We start from the raw sequence: 26,304 nt of genomic DNA on the forward strand, positions 1-26,304 counted from the left end.
CCCACTCTAGTCAGTCATTGGTTGAGGGCTACTGCAAAGGCGCGGGGGCTGCACATCTACTCCCAGTACCTCTGGCAAGATACTTGGTAGGCAGAAAAGGCAAAGAGATATAGTTACTGGTAGCTGCATACCAGCATAGCACATAAATATAAAAGGGATGCAGCCAGCACTGATCATTCCTGCTACAGGATCCTATGTCAGCTTTCTGAATAGGAGAATGGTCCAGTGAGTGAGGCCTGTCACTGGCAGGAGACCAGATCAGTTAATCTGAATACCTCTGAATTACAGGGGCCCAAGCTCCTTCTGGAAAGGACCCAAGGCTCTGGAGAAACCCTACCCAACCGTTGGGATCCACATTCTGTTCACTTTCCTCCTTGCGTAACTGTCACAAGGAGACATCCCAGGTGCCATAGTCTCAATTTCTACCGATGTGGTTCAAGTCCCAGGCCTCACAGTCCTGCCAAATGTGGGTGTGGGTGACCAAAGACATCCCTGGCCCCAGACTGACCATCAGTGGGTTGCACCAGGGGAGCTGTACCAGTTCTCTATGACTGGCAACTGTTCTTAAAGGTAGGTGCACTCATGCTGCGCAGGTTCTTAACTATTTTGAACATTGCCCCTGCCATAAACTGGTACAACCTAAAGGAAACACACAAGATACCACCCTTGTTGAATCTGAGGGGTGTATATTTCTGAGTTTCCCCAGTGTAATTCACTTTGGGTAGACTCGCTAGGGACCAATTCAAGAAGATATACATGTCAGCAAGCACAAGTTCCTGAGCCTCTGTCTACAGGGCTTGCACTCCTGTAAGAGGCTGCTCTCAGCTTCCCCACCTAGGAAGGCAGCTGCTATTGTATCTCCAAGGTACAACAGCATTCATGCTATTCTGTCCCAGAATGTTGGTATGGTGTTTACTCCTCAGCCTCTGCTCACCTCTACGGGCTGGGAGCTTTTACAGTCAAGTCTACTGCCACATCTGAGAAGTATTCCAAAGTCCCCTGGATTTGTCACAGAAGAATTTGCATTCAAAGTGCCAGTCTGGGGGCCTCTCCTTCATGATACAGGTAACTGTTCTTTAATAATCTATGCCAAACAATATAAAAGCCCATTCTCAAAACCACAACATTTCTATGTCTCTTAAGAATAATGCCGCCAACATCAGCCTTTAGTGGTACGATGCCAGGGTAAATGCCTTCATGAAATCTGTAAACAAACAGTATTATGAAGACTAAGGCCATGTCCTGGAAAGAAAATTATAAAAAATATCTCTGTAATGGAGCTAGAAAAATACCCTCATTTCATGAATATGTATTATGAGATCAAAATTTAGAGACTCATGGATTTTCAAAGCTTCGAGGGATCTCAGAATCCATTACAGACCAACCTCCTCCCCATTTCGCAAAGACATTGAGGACTAAATAAGGTAGACAACTTAATAACTTATTTAGTAACTAGTGGCAGTAGCAGGATTCAAACCCACTGTGTATTAGTCAGAGTCCAGACAGGAAAGCAGAACCCATGCCTGGTAGTTCATAGAAGGGATTAAAATGGGGAACCAGGTACAAAGGTGTGAGAAGAACCAGAAGAGCAAACAAGGTAAGATGAGGAAAAGCTGAGATCAGAAGCAACTGCTGACACCCTTAGAGTTGGAGGGATTGAGGGAGGAGGTCTTGTGATTGTGACTGGGACTGGGACTGCCGAGAGGAAGCTAAGACGGCGGAGAAGTAGCTACTGCCAGAGATGCTGCTTACAGTGAGTGGAGTTGAGGAGAAACACCCTGACTTTTCTCCTCCCTTTCTCCAATCTCACACCAGTGATGCCACTGGCTGAACTTCACAAGAAGCTTATCTGCAAGGGAGTCTGGGAAATGTTTTTTTGAGTCCCACAGGGGAAAGGTGGGGAATGGATTGATGTGTCATGTTTTCAGATTCTCAGTCCATTACTCTCAGCTTGGAATAGGTTGTAGTTGGAGTTCACTGTCATGTGTGAGAACTCTGGACAAGGAAAGCCTGAAGTGCAACGAGGTACTAAAATGGAGTCGGTTTTCATGCAATGAAAGCTCCGAGATTTCTCTTTCCTACAGAGATAGGAAACTGTTTTTGCCTTGCTGTCCCATTTTAGTTAGTGACTGCCTGTTGTTTTCGATTCCTGCAGATTTCATTGAAATATCGAATTATTTAGAATATGAATATCAATTTTCACTGCTGTGAAAATCATTAAAATTTCCTGATTTAGAAGACTCTAGAGATTGTGGCAAATATTTAGGGATTTATTTTACTAACCAAGAAAGGTATTGCTCTATTTTTTGTTGTAAAAAAAAAATCACCAAGAAATACTAAAAAAGAATATTGTACCAAAAAAGGTTCAATTCTAAATATATTAGAGAAACAAAATCTAATTTTATCTTATATTTTAATCTATTCTAGAATAATACAAATTGTTATTTCTGTCCAACTACTAGTCTTGTCCTGTGGTTATCCTGCAACTTGCCCCAGATAAACATAGGTAATCCCCTGTGGTTTACAGCCTCAGCCCTAAACTACCTGCTCTAGCCCATTGGATGCTCCTCATCCCAACCAGCTCAACATCCCCTATGACACGCTTCCTTCTGTTCAAAGCTTACCACCTTATCTGACCCTGGCCTCCTTCTCAGGTGTGCCTATCCCGCCTGCATTAGCCTGTTCTCATACTGCTAATAAAGATATACTTGAGACTGGGTAATTTATAAAGGAAAGAGGTTTAATTGACTCACAGTTCCACATGGCTGGGGAGGCCTCACAACCATGGCGGAAGGTGAATGAGAAACAAAGTCACGTCTTACATGGTGGCAGGCAAGAGAGTGTGTGCAGGGGAACTCCCCTTTATAAAACCATCAGATCTCATGAGACTTATTCACTATCACAAGAACAACACAGGAAAGACCTGCCCCCATGATTTATTTACCTCCCACTGGGTTCCTCCCACAATATGTGGGAATTATGGGAGCTGCAATTCAAGACGAGATTTAGGTGGGAACACAGCCAAACCATATCACTGCCCTACCTCGGCACCACTCAGCTTCTCCTCCAGCAGTCCTGCCCTAGTTTCTCTAGATACACAACCCAGTAGTCTGGCCCAGCTCCAGCTGAACCCTGGGTTGATACCCTTACACAGCTTGTCCCAGACTTCCACTAGCATCTATCTGGACACTTGTCTGCATTCAAATACACTTGAAAAAAATCCAAACAGCAACATTAATTAAGTTCTGCTTTTCTTTTAAATCCATAACTGTATGTGGCTTTATATTCATATTTATATATTCAAATACTGCATAAACAAATAATATTAAACAGAACATTCTATATGTATGTGTACATGTTCTAACTTCCTCTGGGAGTGAGTTACTATGCCATGTAGTTTGAGTTGTGCTTCCCCATCTCATCATGCTTTAGAAATCCCTTCTAATCAGGCAAAACAGATCCATATGGTTATTAACTCCAGAGAGAGATCATAGGGCACCCCTGTAAGGCACCTCAATTAAAATTTACAGTGGGTCAGGGAAATTATTCCTGGGACTGAATTTCTGGTTTGAAAAACTCACTTATAGGAAGCCAGAAATACGTCTACCTCCCTCATACGTACCCACCTGGGCCAGTTTTATGCTCAAAAAGTGAGAGAAAGAAAAAAGCATTTACTAAGGTGATCTGAGCCAAAATAGTGGTTTCCCTAGCAACAACATTCAGATAATTAAGGTAAATATGTATTACTTTAAAAAAAAATAGCATGTCCATGTCCCTGCCCAGCTGACTCTGGCCCCAGCCATGTAGTGGTGGAATCGATATTTGCTTCAAAGGCCATCCTCTTTCTAACAAGGCAAATAAGCCAGTCAGAGGGCCCCTCCCTGTCCCTCAAGACAGCTCAGTCTCCCTCCTCCTGCCTCATCTGTTTAACTGTGAAAAGAACTGCTGGTTCCCAGCTAACAGAGGAATTCAAATCCTCATCAGCCTTGACTTTAAGAGTAGTTTCCGGAATCACTAAATCTTAGGACATCTGGAACAAATCAGGTTCACTCACTGTAACAACTGGATTAAAGACAAAGAATACTTTAGGGGGCAGAGGAATTCCCAAGATCTGCAGGCTGCTCGGAGGTCCAATGTCCTAAGACAGCACTGGTGTGCAGCGATGTATGACTTGACCCAGCAAGGGCCTGCTGCCATGATCTGCCACACGTGCGCTGCCTGTTACACTTGGCCATTGCACAGAAAATGCAAGCAGTGTATGTGCATTTCATCAAAGCTGGCAGGGCAGACAGCTCAAGAAAGCCTAGGTTAGCAGGGCCATCATGGTCCCTTGACAAGTAATTCTGTCATGGCCATAACTTTTCTGTTTCTAGCTCAGGAACCAAATAGGGCCATAAATAGTCACAAGCAATGGAATATATTGAAATTATGAATCTCCTAGATTTTGAATCTTTTCTTCTGGGAGGTGAGGTAGCCCTATGGGAAAGGGGAGAGCACAAATGTGTAGTTTAGCAATATGCTTTAAAAAAAAACATATTAAATAAAAAGATCTGGAGGTAAATCTAATGCTATAACTCTGAAGGAGGGATGAATGTAAATGGTAGTTTGAAATATCTGCAATAACTCTAACTTGATTTGACAATACCTGTGATTTCTATTTGGGACAGAGTTACAGGTCCTGGTAATATTACTGTAGTCTGTTTCCTACATTCGTAATTGAATATGATGTTAAATTTCAGTGCGAAGTTAGGGAAAACAAAATGCAATCATTTTCTTATCCAGGTTCACAGATCAGCAAGAGGACACAGACTCCAGGTTAAGAACACCTGTCCTATGGGAAGGTGAGTGGTAGGGACTGAGTTAATGACCCTAAGGGGAGGCTGTGATGGACAGAGGGAAGGAGGGATGGCAGGCTCGGCCTAGGACAGCAGGAGGAAAGGTGAGCATGGTGTTTCTGAGGGCATATAAGAAGACACTAGAAACTGTGGTTGATTTCATTCACCTCAATTCTACCACCCCAGGACCGCCAAGCAGCCACCTTTAAGCCTGGCGGTGTAGATGAGAATTTTTTCCTTCTCGGCTTAGGAGGTGAAATTCTTCTTTCGCACCAGAAAAAAAAAAAAGTTTTAACATTTGTCTTTCTTTTTTTTTTCTTGAAAAAAACACAACTGTTAACGGAAAGAACGGCATTTCCTCCAGTTCAAATCTCATTATCACAGAAAACTTTCTTAAAGGAGAGTCCAGTGCTCCTGGTGAGAAAGGCTTACGACTGTAACTGAACATCACCTGTCCCCTTATGCAGTAAGGGGTGTACTTGTCTTCAGTTCCTCACCAGTAAGGACATTTTGAATGAAAGCCATTTCTCTCAAGGGAGCCCCCTTCCATTCCCTTGGGTTTGGAAAGTCCTCTTTAAAAACAAAGCCTCAGGGGAAGAGGTGTCCAGAGCAATCTCTAAAGACACAAAGTCCCCTGGACCAGCCTGAAGGGGTCTCCCACACATTACTCCACAAGTCTGGTTTTTAAAAATAAAAATAACAAAATCCTCTGCAATTCCAAGAGGGCAAATAAAAAGCCAACGAGCAACTGTTTTTTTTTTTTTTCTCTCCCACTAATGTCTGATAAATACATTGGATTTGATTTCCTTTTGAAACTTGGAATCCTAAAAAGGAATCAGCCTGCCCAGACAGGAGATCTAAGAGCAGATAAATAAAACATGAGGTTCTACCGCATCTCAGGATAGACTCCCTTCCCTGGAAGCCAGAGCTTGTGGCAGAGATCCAGGGATCTGTTGGCGAGCCAGGGAACCAGGCTGGGGCAGGGACGGGGCAGGAGTGGACCAAGGCTGTGGGCACAGGGGGAATCTAACCTCAACCAGACGCCAAGGGGAGCTGTGCAGCATAAACTGCACCAGGGAGTTAATCCACACCCCAAATCAGCCAGCCACTGGCTAACAAGTCACCCTCCCAGGCAGGGCAAGGGTGACTTTCCAGAACAAAGGACGGGCCACTGTGAGCAACTAGCAGCCAGCACAGCAGCTGGGAGCAGTGCACCTGCACAGCAAGGGATCTGGGTGTGACACCAATGGCATCCACCCAGCCTCGTCATTTTTGGATCAAGATCACCTGGAATGGAGTCAGGGAAGCAATCTCATAAAATCTAGAGGTTCTCTACCTGGTACCTTCCCTCTCACTGCAATTTCAGCAAACTGATTTACGGGCAGGTCATGTTAAACCCAAGTCTCACACGTGGCTCTGGAATGCAGTCAGGGAAACAAGCTCATAAAATCTAGAGGTTTTCTACAAGGTACCTTCCCTCTCACTGCAATTGCAGCAAACTGATTTATGGGCAGGTCATGTTAAACCCAGGTCTCACCGTGTCCAGTGACCAATGGGGACAAAGCAAAGCCACAGCTGCCTTTGGCTTTTCATCCATGAAGAGCCACAGGACAGCCTTCTTGTTCACCCGAGGTTATATCAGGTGGCTCAGAACAAACTTGGGAGGGATGCTGATGAGAGGGTGTGTGCAGGACAACAAGAAAAGTATGTGTTGGGGAAGACTGAGTTCAGACAACAAACAACTGCACTGCTTCAGAATTTGGCTTGGCCCACAGTAACAAGCCTGTGCTGGGATGGGTGAGTCTAGGATTAGTGGCAAGGGACCAACATACACAGCCACACAGAATAAACTGCAAAAATCTTAGCAAGGAAACCACACATGGCTCCCTGTCTGCTCCAAGTTGAGAGAAGGGAGGGATTCAGGGCTACATTCTCTTGATAGATCCTTTCCTTGGGTCCAGTCACAAGGGAAATAGCAATGTCATTGTGCCTGCTGGAAAGATGCTTCCACATAAAACCTCCAATGGATGGCTATGTTTGGAAGCCAAGGAAAACACTGCCCAAAAAATTTTTATCAGGCACACCTGTGAGGTAGACTCAGCCTCCCCGGGTGTCTCAGGAGGAAGGCTGCTATGAGCACATGGCCAGCCTCTTCTATGGTTGCCACAGTTACTGCTTCAGTCTTGCCTTCACTGCCCCTCTGAGCATCCCCATCCTCTCACCATCTAGAAAGTTGAAGCTGGAAAATCTCAGCCAGTGTCTGCTCAGGAGGGAAGGGGCTGTCCCTGAAATATGGTATCTGTAGGGAAAGCTATCTGTTGCTCATGTATGGTGGGCCCTGAAAAGCTCCCCTCAGTGCTTTGAGTCTGCCCAACAGAGAAAAAGGTCCTTGGGTGGCGGTCCCTACACTTGGAGCCTCGCATTCAGGAAACTGCAAATCAGATGCTTTCTGCAATAGGAGGAATTTCCAAAACTTGTTTCCACCTAAAGACAGGCCAGGTTCCCCAAGCTGCAATGGTTATTTAAAGTCAGGGCCCATGGGTCAAATTGCTAGAACATCAGGCTTTGGAGCCTCCCACCAGGTGTTTCTCCTGCCTCTGCTATTTAATTTTTTTGACCTCAGATAAGTGACTCTAATCCCTGCCTGTCAGCTTCCTATTCTGCACCAGAAATGCTCTGGCTCCAAGTACACACATAAAATCCCCCAACCTGGAAGAACTTGTGTGCTGGGCTTGTCTCTACTCCACATCAATGCCTGAGTTACTTTGTAAGACAACTGAGGGGCATCCCAGAGTCATGGGTTGTGCTTATGCCTGAGCTGCGCTGGAGCCAGGGCTCCTAAGAAACACAGAGTTCCGCTGTGTGGCTAGGCTTGGCCCACGTCACTCCCAGGATGATGTAGGGCTCAGGGGTCTTACCTCTCTGCCTGGAACATGCTGTGGACACATCCCTTATCTGCCTTTGCTGCTGTCCTCAGCCAAATGGGAACAAAACTCGGAGCCCTATACATGGTTCATAGGTTTGCTGTAAAGCCAAATGCCCTTCTTCATGTGTGCAATATATTGTTATGCTTGCTAGAGAAGGGGAAAAAAAGGTCCAGACAAATGCAATAGAGAATAGTTATCATAGTACTGGAGAATGTTGGGTGTTTGACAAAACATGAAATGAAAGTATTCCTAGGAAGCTAATGGGAAGAAGCCTCCATGTCAAAAGGTGATATGAGACTCCTGTTGGAATTTCAGAATAAATTCATCAGCTGAGAGTCTTTAAGAAAGCGGGTACAGGAGACATCATCTATGTCCCTGCCATCCCCTCCCACACTCCCCACCCCTGACCCCAATGCTTTTGCTGACTTTCAGCTGCCAGTGTCTGCATTTTTGTATCTAAGGGCCTTTTCCCATAGCTAGACAAGGATGCAAGTGTCAGGGAGCTAACTGTCCCCACCCACCTAACCCAGAGTAGCCCTCAACCAGTGAATCTCAGGAATTGGGGTACAAACACCCCAGCTCCTTCACCTCTCAGATATAGTCATTCCAAGAGGTACGTTTCCCTGCAGGACGAAGTGCCAATCATCCACTGTGGGAGCTGGGGATGATGCACTGATTGACAGCCTCTCTGGATCACACTCTTTGCCATGTGACTTTGCAGCTCCTCCCATCAGGAAGCACAGTTTATTTCCATGTGACCCTGTGACATTTGCTTTGATCAACAGAATGTAGCAAAAGTGAGAATATATCTGCTCTGGAACTAGGCCTCATGAGGTCTTGTGCACTGCTGCTCTCCATTTTGGGCCCTGGCCACACTGTAAGAGTAATCCTGGGCTAGCCTGCTGGAGGAGGAGAGACCATGCAGAGGAACGCCAGTGAACTACAAACCAACAGCCAGGCACCCAACCAGCCCGAGGTTGCCTGTAGATGCAGGAGGGAGCCCAAATGAGACCAGAAGACCCAAACAGCTGAGCCTAGCCTCAACAGCTGGCCACAGAATCAGGAGCTAAACAAATGGTGGCTGGTTTAAGGCATGGAGTTCTGGGGTGATTTGTTACAGCAGTAAGTAACTGATATACAAGTGCTATGGCACATCCTCACCAGAGGCTTCCCTGTGTACTTCCTTACTTCTTCCCTTCATTTCCTGCACTGCTCACTCAATTATTTGCACTCAAATCCTTGTCTCATGGTCTGCTTCTAGGAGAACTCAACCTCAGACCATGAAGAGTGCTGCCTCCCTTGTGCTTCCAGGGAACTCCCTCATATACCCATTGTGATCATGACTATAGTTAGTGATAACTGTTTTCATGTGTGTCTCCCCTTCTAGCCTGGGAGCATCGTGATGCAGCATTATGTGTTTATTTCCACCAGGCCTGGCATATCCATAGCAAGTGCTCCATCCACATTTGTCAAACTAATGAACACAGTAGCATTGTGTCACCTCTCATCAGGTGAACAGAAGCTGGGCTCTCTGGAAGGGCATGTCACCCTTCGATGTCTCTCCCAGAGTGTGACTCTCCCTTACACTGCTCCTCACCTTCCCTGGGGCCTAAATCCCACCCTCCGCCAGGTAACTCCCACGGAAGACACCCACATGTCCATTCATCCTTGATGCGTGGCTGGGATGTGAGGAGAGGCATCTGCTGCCCCCTCTTGGAAAGCCCACATCAGGCTGGGCACGGTGGCTCATGCCTGTAATCCCAGCACTTTGGGAAGCCAAGGCAGGTGGATTGCTTGAGGTCAGGATTTCGAGACCAGCCTGGCCAATATGGTGAAACCCCATCTCTACTAAAAAATATAAAAATTATCTGGGCATGGTGGCAGGTGTCTATAATCCCAGCTACTCAGGAGGCTGAGTGAGGCAGGAGAATCACTTGAACCTGGGAGGTGGAAATTGTAGTGAGCCAAGATAGCGCCGCTGTATTCCAGCCTGGGCAACAAAGTGAGACTTTGTCAGAAAAAAAAAGAAGGCCCACATCAAAGAAACGGCAAACACTTGTTCTGAGAAAGGAGGGCAGGGATGAGCAATCTGTCAACTCTTATTCAAAAGGTTCCATTTGGTTGAGCATTTGCCTTTCTTTCAAGAATATACCATTGAGAAATCCATTCCTATAGCCAGAGATTCCAGAAACAGCAACCATTAAAGCCAGCTAGGCCAGGCGCAGTGGCTCACACCTGTAATCCCAGCACTTTGGGAGGCCAAGGTGGGTGGATCACCTGAGGTCAGGAGTTCAAGACTAGCCTGGACAACATGGTGAAACCCCATCTCTACTAAAAAAAATACAAAAATTAGCTGGGCATGATGGTGGGTACCTGTAATCCCAGCTACTCAGGAGGCTGAGGCAGAAGAATCGCTTGAACCCAGGAGGAGAAGGTTGCAGTGAGCTGAGATCACGCCACTCTACTCCAGCCTGGGCGACAAGAGCAAAACTCCATCTAAAAAAAAAAAAAAAAAAAAAAAGCCAGCTACTCCAAATCAACAAACTTCTGCATTTTTTCTTCAGGGCTGGTGCAGACAATGAAGGGGAAAAAAAATTACATGGCTAATGTCCTGACAACATTTTCCAGGTTTCTGATGAGTTCCTATTTACCTTCCCTCATATAGTAATAATAATAGTGATGATATTACATTTTAGGAAACTGCTGGCATGCCAGCCATAAGCTCACCATTGAATCTGAGGCTCTCCAAGGAGAGACAATGCAACCTACATAGATCAAGAATGTGCTGACTCGGCCAGGCGCGGTGGCTCATGCCTGTAATCCCAACACTTTGGGAGGCGGAGGTGGAAAGCTCGAGACCAGCCTGACCAACACGGAGAAACCCTGTCTTTACTAAAAATACAAAATTAGCCAGGTGTGGTGGTGCATGCCTGTAACACCAGCTACTCGGGAGGCAGAGGCAGGAGAATCGCTTGAGCCTGGGAGGTGGAGGTTATGGTGAGCTGAGATTGTGCCATTGCCAGCCTGGGCAACAAGAGCGAAACTCCGTGTAAAAAAAAAAAGAAAAAAAAAGAATGTGCTGACTCAATGCAAGGACTGCCACTGACCCAGCAGGACAGATTGCTTGTGTCTCCGGGAGGAAAAGCTATTGAACAAGGCCTCCAGGTCAGACAGCACATGGGGAGAACGGAGGGGAGGGATGGCAGCTATCTTTGCTGGTGGATTTTTTGCCCATCTACCTCCTCTCTGGATTGGGGCTTTCACAGAGAGGAAGACTTTTTCCCCAAGGTCTCTAGCCTTAGTACCTCTGGTCTAGAGCCAGCTGATAGCTGAACCCAGAGGCAACAGAAGCCAATGTACAGGAGGAGAGCGGGATGTAGAATCAGACATTCCAAGCTTTAACTTTCCCCTACAACATGAGCCTTGAGCAAGTAACCTGGCCTTCCTGAGCCTCTGCACCACCTCAGTAAAAAGAGTATAAGAATGTTTATTCTCAGTGTTGTTGAGGATTAAATGAAATAATAATGCTAGTTTTCACTACGGAGTGTTTCCTTATATGCTAAGCACATTTAGAAGCACCTGAATATGTATTAATTAATATGCAAAATAACCTTATAAGGTGCTGCTGTTATTTTCCCCATTTCACAGAGGAGAAAACAGGCAGAGATGTTAAGCAACTTGCTCAAGGTTATGCAGCTGGTAAGATATTTCAGTGCTTTTATGTATATGGAGTATTCAGTGGGGTATCTAGTGCTTGGTCAGTGCTCACTAAACAAGGGCATCTTTCCCTTTATAAAACAAGACAAACTTCACTTCTGACCTAGGCTGTGCAGTTGATGATTCTAACCATTCTGCCACTTTTGAAAAGGAGAACAATTTGTTTCAAACTCTAAATAGCTCTCTGGGTTTGGGGATCCTCCTCTGGAAGACTGGTTTTCGTGGATGGAGCTCCCATCCCTCAGCTAGCCAACAGTTTTGGGAAATGCACTTCACCCCACCACCCAACCCCCATGGTAACAGCACTATCAAGGCTACAACCATAGGACAATTATATGTTGCCACCAGATGGTTCTAGCTTTACAGATATGCTGCTGTGTCTTTTCACCTCCCTTAAAAGTCCTTATTTTATCGGAGTTGGCTAGCCAGACAGCAATGAAATGTTCCACTGATTTCTGATGGAATGCATCAAAAAAAGAATTTTTTTTAAGCTCACCTGTCATAGTCTTTTTCTTTATCATATGTGATGCTTTCTTAGGTACTGTGAGTATTCAAAAAGACAAAAATAGTTGCATCCTTTTACAAATGGAATTTTCAGTCCTGCTTAATAGAAACTTTTAAACAAGTTTCATCCCTGTTCCTGGACGTTTTGACAATGGCCTGTTTTGGAATTGGACTCAAGCCCATTAAAGATCATGAACTCCTAATTGAAGAGTTGATTGTTTTAAGAGATCACAGGCCTGCCAGAATTCATGCTCTCCAGAGAGGAAAATAAAAACATCCATGAATCCTGGTCACAGACAGCATTTCCTATGGCTTGATCTCTGGCCACTCTGGGTGACCCAATCACTCCCAGATGTCCTTCCCTCTGTCTTAAGACAAAGGCTCCTCAGTCTGGTGGGTATTCAGAGGCCTCCAGCCACAACACCATGGACCAACTGTCTACACAGTCATCAGGGAAATCTTTCTCTGTGACCCCTTTGCTTCGACTTTTCGTACAGTGAGTAAGGTCACAGCTAACAGGAGAGCTAAGTTCTAAAGATATCACGGAAAGCAAAAATTGTGTCCAAGTTGCCCTTGTGAAGCCCTTGGAGGGGGGCACCATGGTGGAAATCACCACAACATCTCTCATAAGTCCAACCATGAAAAGGCTGCTCCTGCACTGGGATGAAGGTCAGCTGCCCCACAGACCTACACAGGGCAGGGAAGCAGGAACTGATATGGATGGAGAGAGGAGCAAACTCAAAACTCAAGCTGGAACGTACTTTCACTGAGCGGAATAGAGGGCAAAATGACCTATACCATTTCAATGTTCTCCTCTCCCTTCCCCATCCCGGCTCCTGGAGTGTGCCCGGCTGCATTATTTTATTTTATTTTTTTTGCCCCCAGTCGCTCAGGCTGGAGTGCTGTGGTGCCATCTCAGCTCACTGCAACCTCTGCTTCCCAGGCTCAAGTGATCCTCCCACCTCAGCCTCCTGAGTAGCTGGGACTAGAGGCGCCTGCTGCCATGCCTGGCTAATTTTTGTATGTTTTTGTAGAGATGGAGTTTTGACAAGTTGCCCAGGCTGGTCTCAAACTCCTGAGCTCAAGCAATCCATCTGCCTCAGCTGCCCAAAGTGCTGGGATTACAGGCACAGCCACTGCGCCTGGCCCCCTGGCTGTATTCTTGTTAGGTTAAATGCACTTACGCTACAACTTGGCTGTACTCCCACTGGCTTCAAGATGAAGTCCAGACTCATAAGTGTTCCACAATCTGGTTTCTCTCCCTTTCTCCTTCCCTGTCTCTCACTGTGCTCTCCTGACTGCCTCCTTCATTCCAGACACCTGCAGATCTTTATGGGAGTCCTGTTCTCCATACTTCTGCTCACATCTTCCCTCTGCCCAGAATGCATGAGTCCTCATTCCTTTCAACACCACCTCTTGGAAGCTGCTCCAGAGCCCTGGAGTAACCCACCTAGCACTCACCGTGTGGTACCACTATCTCCCAGCCTCTTGCTCTGCTCACAGCAGGAGAGCAGGGCTCACATACTGCTCACTTCTGCAGCCCAGTGCCTAAGACTTGCCTGCCTTGAACAAGAAAGGAGGGCACATTCCATCCCAGACAAGAATGAATCAAGAGAGCTCAATGATAACCAAAGCAGTTTACCTCTGCTTGGAGCCACTACGCCTTTGCCAACCAAATTCAGACCCTGGTTTCCACTAGCACTTAACTGACTGTAACTTCCCTCACATTGTCCCTGGCTCTGAAGAGTGAACACCCAAAGGTCTGGATAAATTCCATATAACTGAACCACAGGTTTGTTATCTAAGTATCAATGAACATTTCTCCGATGGCTCCTGTGAGAACAGCTATGGGCCCAAAAGTATAACGAGGTTTCTTTAATGGAGGATTCGGCCAAAAGGCTATTTTGAGAGGCCAGGGGTCCTCTGAGAAATAACCCAACCTAAGAGGCTGAGAGCTTTGGTCCAAAGGCATTGTTTCTGAGGTTCAGAAAATCTTCTCACCCAGTCTCCAGGTCTCATGTCTGAATTCCACAGAGATGGAATTGCAATGAAGACTGAAATAGCCCTGATATCAATAAGGCATCAGGATAAGAGACAGGGCTACCTCGCTGTTTATATAGTATAGTAGATTGCATTATGGGTCCCAACTCTTCACTTCCTCCTTATACTCAGGCCCTTTGCTGTGTGGCTTTTGTAATTCCTCTCACTAACTTCCTGCCCTTTGACTTTGGGTTTGGCCATGTGACTTGCTGTGGCCAATAGAATAAGGCTGGAGGAAAAGTGCACCAGTTCTGAGCCCAGGCCTTAAGAGTCATTGCACATTTCTGCATGCCTTCTTGTACCTCTGTTATGCTGTGAGAATATGCCCAGGCTTGTCCACTGGTTCCAAAGAAAAAATGAAAGATACGGGGAGTAGAGCTGAATGGTGTCACCCAAGCCTAGAACCTACCCTCTGCTGAACCCAGATGCATGGACAAATCAGCCAAGGTCCAGCTGAATCCTGCTTGGGCCAGCTGACCTGAAAATCCATGAGAATCAGTGATTGCTGTTCATATCATTGAGTTTTGGGGTGATTTTTTATTGAGCCTTTTTTGTGGCAATTGGTAGCTGATACACATCGGGGTCTGGGTCCTGGCCACCACACTAGTTGTTCAAGTATTACTGGGCCCACAGAGGACAGCTAGCTCTGACCACACTTGAAAGGCCAGACTGGGGCAGTGGAGGCAGCTTTAGCCACCAGGTGCTATACTGAGCCTTGAATTTTACATCTTAATATAAGAAAAGCACAATTCAATAGAGATGGATTTGATCATCCGCTAATGGGTAGCAAAAACATTAGGACTTTGCTAACTTAATATCTGACCTTGGAGCAAGTGAACATTTTCCCACCACATGAAGTTTTTCTATGATCCAAAATAAATTTCCAGCATTTCCAGTCTGCCTCAAGACAAAACAAATCCATATATTTTTGTTTGTTGTTATTTTTTCCCCAAAACACTTTTTGGAAGGCCTATTTAAAATTAAAATTAATAAGCTGCAAATTTATGAAACTTCTTTAAAGTCAGTTCCTCTAATAATCCCAGGAGGTCCTTCGTACTAATGTGAAACAATTCTAATATCCATTCCATGAGTTTTAAGTAATTTTGTAAGCTTGGCAAAACGTGTGCTATTTTAATCTACCACTATTGCCCTAAGTAAAAGTAATGCTAATTAATATTTAAGTGGTTTGGAGGACTATTTGTGTGTTGGGGGGGGGGGGCGGTGGGGGGGTGTTACATCATCTTCCTCCAGTAAACTCAAACTGAAGAAAAGGAATCTTAGTATTACTTTCCTTTGATGAATGAAAGATCATGTACCATCATAAGTTAAAATGTACTAGTGTATGTCCATACAGAAACCCCATCTGAAAGTCATCAACATAAAGACCAAAGGTAGATAAGTCCATGAAGATGAGGAAAAACTAGCAAAAAACGTTGAAAATTCCAAAAACCAGAATGCCTCTTCTCCTCCAAAGGATCACAACTCCTCACCAGCAAGGGAACAAAACTGGATGGAGAGTGAGTTTGATGAATTGACAGAAGTAGGCTTCAGAAGGTGGGTAATAACAAACTCCTCTGAGCTAAAGGAGCATGTTCTAACCCAATTCAAGGATGCTAAGAACCTTGAAAGAAGGCTAGAGGAATTGCTAACTAAAATAACCAGTTTAGAGAAGAACATAAATGACCCGATGGAGCTGACAAACACAGCACGAGAACTTCATGAAGCATACACAAGTATCAACAGCCAAATCGATCAAGCAGAAGAAAGGATATCAGAGATTGAAGATCAGCTTAATGAAATAAAGCATGAGGACAAGATTAGAGAAAAAAGAATGAAAAGAAATGAACAAAGCCTCCAAGAAATAATGGGACTAAGTGAAAAGACCAAACCTACGTTTGACTGGTGTATCTGAAAGTGATGAGGAGAATGGAACCAAGTTGGAAAACACTCTTCAGGATATTATCCAGGAGAACTTCCCCAACCTAGAAAGACAAGCCAACATTCAAATTCAGGAAATACAGAGAACACTACAAAGATACTCCTCAGGAAGACCAGCCCCAAGACACATAATCATCAGATTCACCAAGGTTGAAATGAAGGAAAAAATGTTAAGGGCAGCCAGAGAAAGGTTGGGTTACCCACAAAGGGAAGCCCATCAGACTAACAATGAATCTTTCTGCAGAAACCCTACAAGCCAGAAGAGAGTGGGGCCAATATTCAACATTCTTAAAGAATTTTCAACCCAGAATTTCATATCCAGCCAAAACTAAGCTTCATAAGCAAAGAAGAAACTTTTTTACAGAGAAGCAAATGCTCTGAGATTTTGTCACCACAAGGCCTGCCTTACCAGAGCTCCTGAAGGAAGCACTAAACATGGAAAGGAAAAACCAGTACCAGCCACTGCAACAACATGCCAAATTGTAAAGACCATCAACACTATGAAGAAACTGCATCAACTAATGGGCAAAATAATCAGCTAGCATCATAATGAAAGGATCAAATTCACACATAACAATATTAACCTTAAATGTAAACCAGCTAAATAACCCAATTAAAAGACACAGACTGGCAAATTGGATAAAGAGTCAAGACCCATCAGTGTGCTGTATTCAGGAGACCCATCTCATGTGCAAAGACACACATAGGCTCAAAATAAAGGGATGGTAGAATATTTACCAAGCAAATGGAAAGCAAAAAAGAGCAGGGGTTGCAATACTAGTCTCTGTTAAAACAGACTTTAAATCAACAAAGATCAAAAAAAGATAAAGAATGGCATTACATAATGGTGAAGGGATCATGCAACAAGAAGAGCTAACTATCATAAATATATATGCACCCAATACAGGAGCACCCAGATTCATAAAGCAAGTTCTTAGAGACCTACAAAGAGACTTAGACTCCCACACAATAATAGTGGGAGACTTTAACACCCCACTGTCAAATATTAGATCATGAGACAGAAAATTAACAAGGATATTCAGGACTTGAACTCAGTTCTGGACCAAGCAGATCTAATAGACATCTACAGAACTTTCCACCCCAAATCAGCAGAATATACATTCTTCTCAGTACCTCATCACACTTATTCTAAAATTGACCATGTAATTGGAAGTAAAACACTCCTCAGCAAATGCAAAAGAACAGAAATCATAACAGTCTCTCAGATCACAGTAAAATCAAATTAGAACTCAAGATTAAGAAACTCACTCAAAACCGCACAACTGCATGGAAACTGAACAACCTCCTCCTGAATGACTACTGGGTAAATAATGAAATTAAGGCAGAAATAAATAAGTTCTTTGAAACCAATGAGAACAAAGACACAACATACCAGAATCGCTGGGACACACCTAAAGCAGTGTTAGAGGAAAATTTATAGCACTAAATGCCCATAGGAGAAAGCAGGAAAGATCTAAAATTGACACCCTAACTTCACAATTAAAAGAACTAAAGAAGCAAGAGCAAACAAATTCAAAAGCTAGCAGAAGACAAGAAATAACTAAGATCAGAGCAGAACAGAAGGAGATAGAGACATGAAAAACCCTTCAAAAAAAAAATCAACAAATCCAGGAGCTGGTTTTTTTTTTTTGAAAAGATCAACAAAAGAGACCACTAGCCACACTAATAAAGAAGAAAACAGAGAAGAATCAAATAGACACAACAAAAAATGATAAAGGGGATATCACCACCGATCCTACAGAAATACAAACTACCATCAGAGAATACTATAAACACCTCTATGCAAATAAACTAGAAAATCTAGAAGAAATGGATAAATTCCTGGGCACATATACCCTCCAAAGACTAAACCAGGACGAAGTCGAATCCCTGAGTAGACCAAAAACAAGTTCTAAAATTGAGGTAGTAATTAATAGCCTACCAACCAAAAAAAGCCCAGGACCAGGCGGATTCACAACTGAATTCTACCAGAGGTACAAAGAGGATCTGGTATCATTCCTTCTATTTCATTCAATAGAACAAGAGGGACTCCTCCCTAACTCATTTTATGAGGCCAGCATCATCCTGATACCAAAACCTCGCAGAGACACAACGAAAAAAGAAAATTTTAGGCCAATATCCCTGATGAACATCAATGCTAAAATCCTCAATAAAATACTGGCAAACTGAATCCAGCAGCACATCAAAAAGCTTATCCACCACAATCAAGTCGGCTTCATCCCTGGGATGCAAGGCTGGTTCAACATATGCAAATCAATAAACATAATCCATCACATAAACAGAACCAATGACAAAAAACACATGATTATCTCAATAGATGCAGAAAAGGCCTTCAACAAAATTCAACAGCCCTTCATGCTAAAAACTCTCAATAAAACAGGTATTGATGGAACATATCTCAAAATAATAAGAGCTGTTTATGACAAACCCACAGCCAATATCATACTAAATGGGAAAAAGCTGGAAGCATTCCCTTTGAAAACCCACACAAGACAAGGATGCCCTCTCTCACCACTCCTATTCAACACAGTATTGGAAGTTCTGGTCAGGGCAATCAGGTAAGAGAAGGGAAAAAAGGGTATTCAAATAGGAAGAGAGGAAGTCAAATTGTCTCTGTTTGCAGACAACAGGATTGTATATCTAGAAAACCCCATCATCTCAGCCCAAAATCTCCTTAGGCTGATAAGCAACTTCAGCAGTCTCAGGATACAAAATCAATGTACAAAAATCACAAGCATTCCTATACACCAATAATAGACAAACAGAGAGCCAAATCATGAGTGAACTCCCATTCACAATTGCTACAAACAGAATAAAATACCCTAGGAATCCAACTTACAAGGGATGTGAAGGACCTCTTCAAGGAGAACTACAAACCACTGCTCAAGGAAATAAGAGAGGACACAAACAAATGAAAAAACAGTACATGCTCATGGATACAAAGAATCAATATCGTGAAAATGGCCATACTGCTCAAAGTAATTTATAGAGTCAATGCGATCCCCATCAAGCTGTCATTGACTTTCTTCATTGAATTAGAAAAAACTACTTTAAATTTCATATGGAACCAAAAAAGAATCCGTATAGCCAAGGCAATCCTAAGCCAAAAGAACAAAGCTGGAGGCATCATGCTACCTGACTTCAAACTACACTACAAGGCCACAGTAACCAAAACAGCATGGTACTGGTACCAAAACAGATATATAGACCAGTGGAACAAAACAGAGGCCTCATAAATAACATCACACATCTACAACCATCTGATCTTTGACAAACCTGACACAAACAAGCAATGGGGAAAGGATTCCCTATTTAATAAATGGTGTTGGGAAAACTGGCTAGCCATATGCAGAAAACTGAAACTGGACCCATTCCTTACACCTTATACAAAAATTAATTCAAGATGGATTAAAGAGTTAAATGTAAGACCTAAGACCATAAAAACCCTAGAAGAAAACCTAGGCAATACCATTCAGGACACAGGCATGGGCAAAGACTTCATGACTAAAACACCAAAAGCAATGGGAACAAAAGCCAGAATTGACAAATGGGATCTAATTAAACTAAAGAGCTTCTGCAGAGCAAAAGAAAACTATCATCAGAGTGAACAGGCAACCCACAGAATGGGAGAAAATTTTTGCAATCTATCCATCTGACAAAGGGCTAATATCCAGAATCTACAAAGAACTTAAACAAATTTACAAGAAAAAAAACAACCCAACCAAAAAGTAGGCAAAAGATATGAACAGACACTTCTCAAAAGAAGACATTTATGGGGCCAACAAATATAAGAAAAAATGCTCATCATCATTGGTCATTACAGAAATGCAAATCAAAACCACAATGAGATACCATGTCACGCCAGTTAGAATGGTGATCATTAAAAAGTCAAGAAACAACAGGTGCTGGAGAGGATGTGGAGAAACAGGAATGCTTTTACACTGTTGGTGGGAGTGTAAATTAGTTCAACCATTGTGGAAAACAGTGTGGCAATTCCTCAAGGATCTAGAACCAGAAATACCATTTGACCCAGCAATCCCATTACTGGGTATATATACTCAAAGGATTATGAATCATTCTACTGTAAAGACACATGCACACATATGTTTATTGCAGCACTCTTCACAATAGCAAAGACTTGGAACCAACCCAAATGCCCATCAATGATAGACTGGATAAAGAAAATGTGGCACATATACACCATAGAACACTATGCAGCCATAAAAAAGGATGAGTTCATGTCCTTTGCAGGGACATGGATGAAGCTGTAAACCATCATTCTCAGCAAACTAACACAAGAACAGAAAACCAAACAGTGCATGTTTTTACTCATAAGTGGGAGTTGAACAATGACAACACAGGGACACAGGGAGGGGAATATCACACACCGGGGCCTGTTGGGGTTGGGGGGTTAGGGGAGGGATAGCATTAGGAGAAATACCTAATGTAGATGACAGGTTGATGGGTGCAGCAAACTACCATGGCATCTGTATACCTATGTAACAAACCTGCACGTTCTGCAAATGTATCCTGGAACTTAAAGTATAACAATAAAAAAAAGTCCTAGTGTAGGCACTGGTTCATAATGGTATATTCATTTCATTTCATCCAAACTTAACTCTCATAGTTTTAAGTAAGGGATACACTATGCATTTTGAAAAATAACCACCAAAACTAGTGACTGTTTTTCAGAAATGGTAATAAAACTAATAGAGGGGTTTCTGGCCCCAAGGCTAAAACAGTCTTTCAGAAGGAATTGTTTCAAAAGGAAGCCATTCTGTGAAATGAGGCTAAATGATCAGGACCAGCACATCCATCCTAAATGAAGTCTAAAATAAAAGGTTGGCAAAGAGGAAACAGAAGGCCGCTGTACGGTTCACCTTTAGCCTTGGGGGATTCATGTAGTGCAGGAGGAAACCCCGAAACAATAAGGAGACTATCTGCTCACTTGGATCAGGGCAGCCTGCCCCTGTCCTTCAGCCCTCTCCTGCCACAGAAATGTTACTTGTTGTTAAAACATACACTATTGTGTGTTTGTGTGTGTGTGTGTGTGTGTGTGTGTGGAGGTGGGGGGGGCATAAACATTTAATAATAGGATGAATCATATGAAATTGTCCAAAAGGTCAAATATTGGCAATTTCATATGATTCAACTTAATACAATCAGCAAGCATAAAATAGCCACCCCCAAATACTCATAGAAATTAGAAATATAAGCTACATTGTGAGATATGTGGAATTGCAAACAAAACCAAACCTAAACAATCTTCCCAACAAAGCTTTTGTTATAATTATTTTGTAATATACATTTTTTTTAAACCACAGAATATTACTGTAACTCATCAACTCTGTTTATCCTCTTCAGTAGGGAAATCTGCACATTCAGGTTTGGGGCCTGGGGTCAAGAAAAAGGAGCTTGAGAACAATGCTGTGAAGGAAACACTGACATACCTAGAAAGCAGCAGTTTACCCCGAAGCTGCAGGTCCGCGGCACAGTCCTCTGAACGGCAATTCCTTTCAAAAACAGTCTGTGAGAGAGACAGAAGAGGAAGGTTAGGGCAGGATTGAGTGGCAAACGAGTACACAGTGGCCAATTCCTTTCTTGCAAATCAGTGGGAATTCTTCCCCTGGGCCCCTCAGGGCTTCTACTCCCACCTCCAAGAAGCCAGCTCTCCAGCGTGGGAAGCGGTTCTTCCAAGCTCCAAGGAAGCCTAAGTCAACCGTGGTCTTGATTTTGTCAGTGCATTACTTATTTGATTCATTCCCTAGTCTACTGAAGTGCTTCTCCAAGCAGTTTTTTCAAGAGAGGTACGTGGTGGTGGATGTCCTTTCAGTCTTTGCTTGTGTGAGACTGTCTTTCAGATGCTCTTAGATGAATGATAATCCAGTTGAGTAAAGAATTCTCAGATTATAGTTTGGTCATTTCCCCCTATTTGCTCTGTCTTGGGGATGCAGGAAATTTACATTTGAAATAGGTTCTGCCTGAGCAATGGGACCGTATTGAATTGTCAGTATTAACAGGAAAAGTCAAAGGCAATTAGGCCATAAGGCTGAGGGAATCACAACAGAGTGGGGGAGATTCTTTCCAGTTTCTTGGTGGGGTAGCCAGCAGTTAAGAGGACACAGTGCCTTTTCTCTAACCAAGACTGGGCCTCAACAGCCAAAGCCCCACCCAGCCCTTGCTGGGGCCAAGGCTTGGCATGCCAAAACCCAAATATTTCCAGAGAGCTTGCTGGCTGTGCCTGGGCCTGGGCCTATCTGTGGAGGCTTGCCAGGAGATCAGCAGCAGCATTTGGAGAGGGGTTAGGGCTTTCTTCCACAGTCCACGGAGGGCTTGTTAGTCTTCCCCTCAATCTGTCTCAACATCTCTGACATTTCAGATCTAAGGACAGTAGCTTCCCTAAGTTCCAGATGACAGAGACTCTTCACTACTGTTAGATGGCTTTGCTCATTTCAGTGGAATTTGGAGAGAAGAGCCTGTTGACAACTTTTAGTTGTAATTTACTCATTATTAAACTTCTTCCTTGTCACTTCTCATGTTTGTGAGTTTTTTCCCCAAAATGTAGTTCCAGGTTATTTCTTCCCTGCCCAGAGAATAAGTCCAGGCAGCACCTCGGAGTGTCAGTGTGGGCTCCAGCAAACGTGCTGGCCAACGAACAGTCTAGACTCGACCAGACAGAGTAATTTTGCCTATGGAAATTCATATTCCCCTGCCACATTTCCAAAAGAGAAAAGTGTCCCAGCCAACACTCCCCTCCTTGATTATCAGGGAAAATATCATGCAAGTCTTGGGCAAAAAGAGGAAATTCCTGTATTCTTTTGGACACTACTGGGGTCAAGGAGACAGCCAAATTTCCAGGAGATTTCAATATATTTGTTCTTTCTTTGCCATCTCAACTAAGAAGAAAACAGGAGGAAGTGGGTGTAAGGATGGCATGAACGTCTCAGGCAAGATGAAAGGTGGGCTTTATGAGCTTTGAGGACAGAGGGAAGGTGCTGGTTTCACTAACTTCCCCACCACGCTAGTGAAACTTCAGCTTAGAGGTCCCCAGCTGACATGGCCCCTACGGAAGCCTTGCACAAACTTTGTTTTCATAATTTCACCTTTTTTTTTTTTTCCTTCAAGACCCCACCCTCTATTGTATAAGCCTCAGGTCTCACAAAACCTGGATTGGCCCCTAGGGTACAGTCCCCTCATCACACATGCCTTTCCTGTCTCACAGGCAAGACAGTCCAACTTTGTGAGGCATGGAGGGGTGAAGGGGTAGAGGTGGAGGTGGAGATGGAGGTGAAAGAGGTGAGAACAGAAGAACAGGATGTGACCTAAATCCATCTGGTGACATGCAGGCTGCCAGATCTGGCATGTGCCTTCCTCACCTCTGTCACCCTGGCTTTCTCATGCCAGCTATCACTCTGGTTGGCCTTACAACTTCCCACCCAGGGCCTCCCCACAAGTGGATCCCCAGATTCCTCCAGCTGTTTCACCTAGTACATGTCCTCTCACCCTTCAGCGAGCAAATCCAGACCACTTCTCTGAGTCCCTGAGCAAGTTCAGGCCCATCGTGAGCTCTCACAGTTCCACATACTTTTTCCTTCTACTGCTCATCTCAATCATAACTAATCAATTTTATCATTACATGTTCAATGGTAGTCTCCCCTGCTAAAATGATGTCCCAAGAGGATTGCAGGGGACACTGTATTTGTCTTGCTTGCCTCTGCGCCTGCCCTTAGGGCCTGGCATGTAGTTGCTGCTTTATCAACACCAAAAGACCACACATTGCTCTGAGAGACAGAGTGACCATTCAAATGGGGAGCCAAATGGTGGATGCCCCAGCTTAGAGCCAATACCAGCACACTGTTCATCAAGACCAAAGCTCCAGGCCCCTAACCAAAGTACTGTCCCTTAGCCATGTGAGATGCAAAGACTTCTCACGAGGACTTGGTTGCTTTGTAAAGACTCATTTTCCTTATCCTAACTTTTCCTTGAACTCTACTATTTCCTGTCCCTGAAACTGGCTTCTCTAGCTGTCTAGTCCTCCAATGCTGCTGAATTTCCATCCAACAAAGGCAAGCACTGAGTTTGACATATATACACACACAGTGCATGTGTGTATATGCACATATGCACATGTACACACATATCCCTACAGCTTATATGAGTGCTTGTACTGATCAGATAAAATTAAGCACAATCATGGAAAGATAAAATACTAGTTAAGAAATAAGGAAATTGAAAGTTTAATCCTATTTTAATTGTATTACATTAAGAAAATTGACTTTTCTTCCCTCCAGGACTCAGTTTCCTCATTTATAAAATGAAAATAATAGCACTAGTGGCTGTCCCATAAATCCAGATTAGCATTTAGCCAGGGGTAGGAGCTTGCAGTGATAGCAATTTTGTCTTAGGCACTGTGCATCACTATTTACACTGGCAAATGTGAGCAAGAACAGTATGGCTGAGTGAACACCATGAAGCTTAATTAACAGACGGTGGGGCTGGGTGTGAATGGTGGGGCAAGGCGTGGTGGCTCACGCCTGTAATCCCAGCACTTTGGGAGGCTGAGGCGGGTGTTTGAGACCAGCCTGGCCAACTTGGTGAAACCCCGTCTCTACTAAAAATACAAAAATTAACCAGGTGTGGTGGTGTGTGCCTGTAATCCCAGCTACTTGGGAGGCTGAGGCAGGAGAATCGCTTGAACCTGGGAGAGAGAGGTTGCAGTGAGCCGAGACCAACCATTGCACTCCAGCCTGGGCAATAAGAACAAAACTCCATCTCAAAACAAACAAACAAACAAACAAACATTAATGGATGGTGAAATAAGGAGACAAAGAATTGATGTGAATTTCCCTCTGTGCAGGTAAATTATTTTCCGAAAATCAATGCAACAGTATCTCGATGATGGCACTCCTTACAACGTGACTTTGAAACTACTCCCACAGAAAGGTGGGGTCTAATGCTCCCTTACCTGGAATCTGGGTGGACTTTTGGCTACAGTGGAAGTGACACTATGTGACTTCTGAGACTAGGTCATAAAAAGCAATAGAGCTTCCTCCTAATTTTCTTGGGGCATTTGATCTTAGAATTTAGCCACTCTGCAAGAAACACAAGCTGTCCATGCAGAGGCTCACAGGAGACACTGACAGCCACATCAATTTGCAGGCCACGTGAGTCACCATGACAGTGAAAACCTCAGAGACGTCCTCCAATCCCACTGAGTTGCCCCAGCTGATAGACATTATATGGAACACAGAGCTGTCTTGATCAAGCCCTGTCAAATTGCAAATTCACAAACGAATTCACAAACAATTTTCCCATTTTCTTGCTGTTACTGATTTCTAGTTTCATTCCATTGTGGTTGGAAAAGATACTTGGTATGATTTCGATCTGAAATTTGCTAAGATTTGTTTTGTGACCTAATATGTGATCTATCCTGGAGAATGTTCCATGGCTACTTGAGAAAAATGAATGTTCTTCCACTGTTGGGTGAACAGTTCTGTATATGCCAGCTAGGTCCATTTGTTATACAGGTCCAATTGTTCAAGTCTACTGCTTCTTTACTGATTTTCTGTCTAGATGTCCTATCCACTATTGAGAGCGGGGTACTGAAATCTCCTATTATTATAGTGCTATCAATTTCTCCTTTCAGATCTGTCAATGTTGTATATACTTAGGTGCTCTGATGCTGGGTGCATTTATAACTGTTATGTCTTCCTGTTGAATCGACCCTTTGTCATTAAGAAATGACCTTTTTTGTCTCTAGAGACAGTTTTTGAATTAAAGTCTATTTTGTTGACATAAGTATTAACCACTCCTGCTCTCTTTTGGTTGGCATTTGCATGGACTACCTTTTTCCATCTCTCTGTGTGTCCTTGAATCTAAAAGTGAGCTTCTTGTAGACAGCATACAGTTTGATCCTGGTTGTTCTTTTTTTCTTTAATAATCTATTCAGTCATGCTGTATCTTTTTTATTGGGAAGGTTAGTCTTTTTACATTTAAAGTAAATATAGAGACAGATTTACTATTGCCACTTTGGTAACTGTTTTCTATGTGTCTTGTTCTTTTGTCCCTCTTTTTCTCCCTTGCTGTTTTCTTTTGCTTCTTTTTTTTTTTTTTTGTATTGATAGGTTTTGATTCCTTTCTCTTTTTTTTTTATATAACTTCTATAGGTATTTTCTTGGTGGTTACCAGGAGCTTACATGAAATAATTTGTAACAGTCTATTATAAGTTCACAATGTAACTTTACTTGCATAAAAGAACTCTGATTTTCCCTCTGCTCCCCCCATGTTATATGCTATTGATGTCTCAATTTATATTATGTACC

The 26,304-nt window shown here is 43.5% G+C and overlaps 1 protein-coding gene across 2 annotated transcripts in view; it reads right to left on the minus strand.

Moving 5' to 3' along the window:
- ITGA9 (integrin subunit alpha 9) overlaps nucleotides 1-26,304 on the minus strand; it is a 387,176-nt gene that overhangs the window by 161,134 nt on the left and 199,738 nt on the right. For both annotated transcript variants that reach the window (XM_054481130.2, XM_054481129.2), the window contains exon 17: nucleotides 21,433-21,509. In XM_054481130.2, coding sequence (XP_054337105.1) covers nucleotides 21,433-21,509 — 77 coding nt within the window. The remainder of the gene's footprint in view (nucleotides 1-21,432; nucleotides 21,510-26,304) is intronic.

This window comes from Pongo pygmaeus, chromosome 2 (genome assembly GCF_028885625.2).
Source record: "Pongo pygmaeus isolate AG05252 chromosome 2, NHGRI_mPonPyg2-v2.0_pri, whole genome shotgun sequence".
In the NCBI taxonomy this organism is placed as follows: Eukaryota; Metazoa; Chordata; class Mammalia; order Primates; family Hominidae; genus Pongo; species Pongo pygmaeus.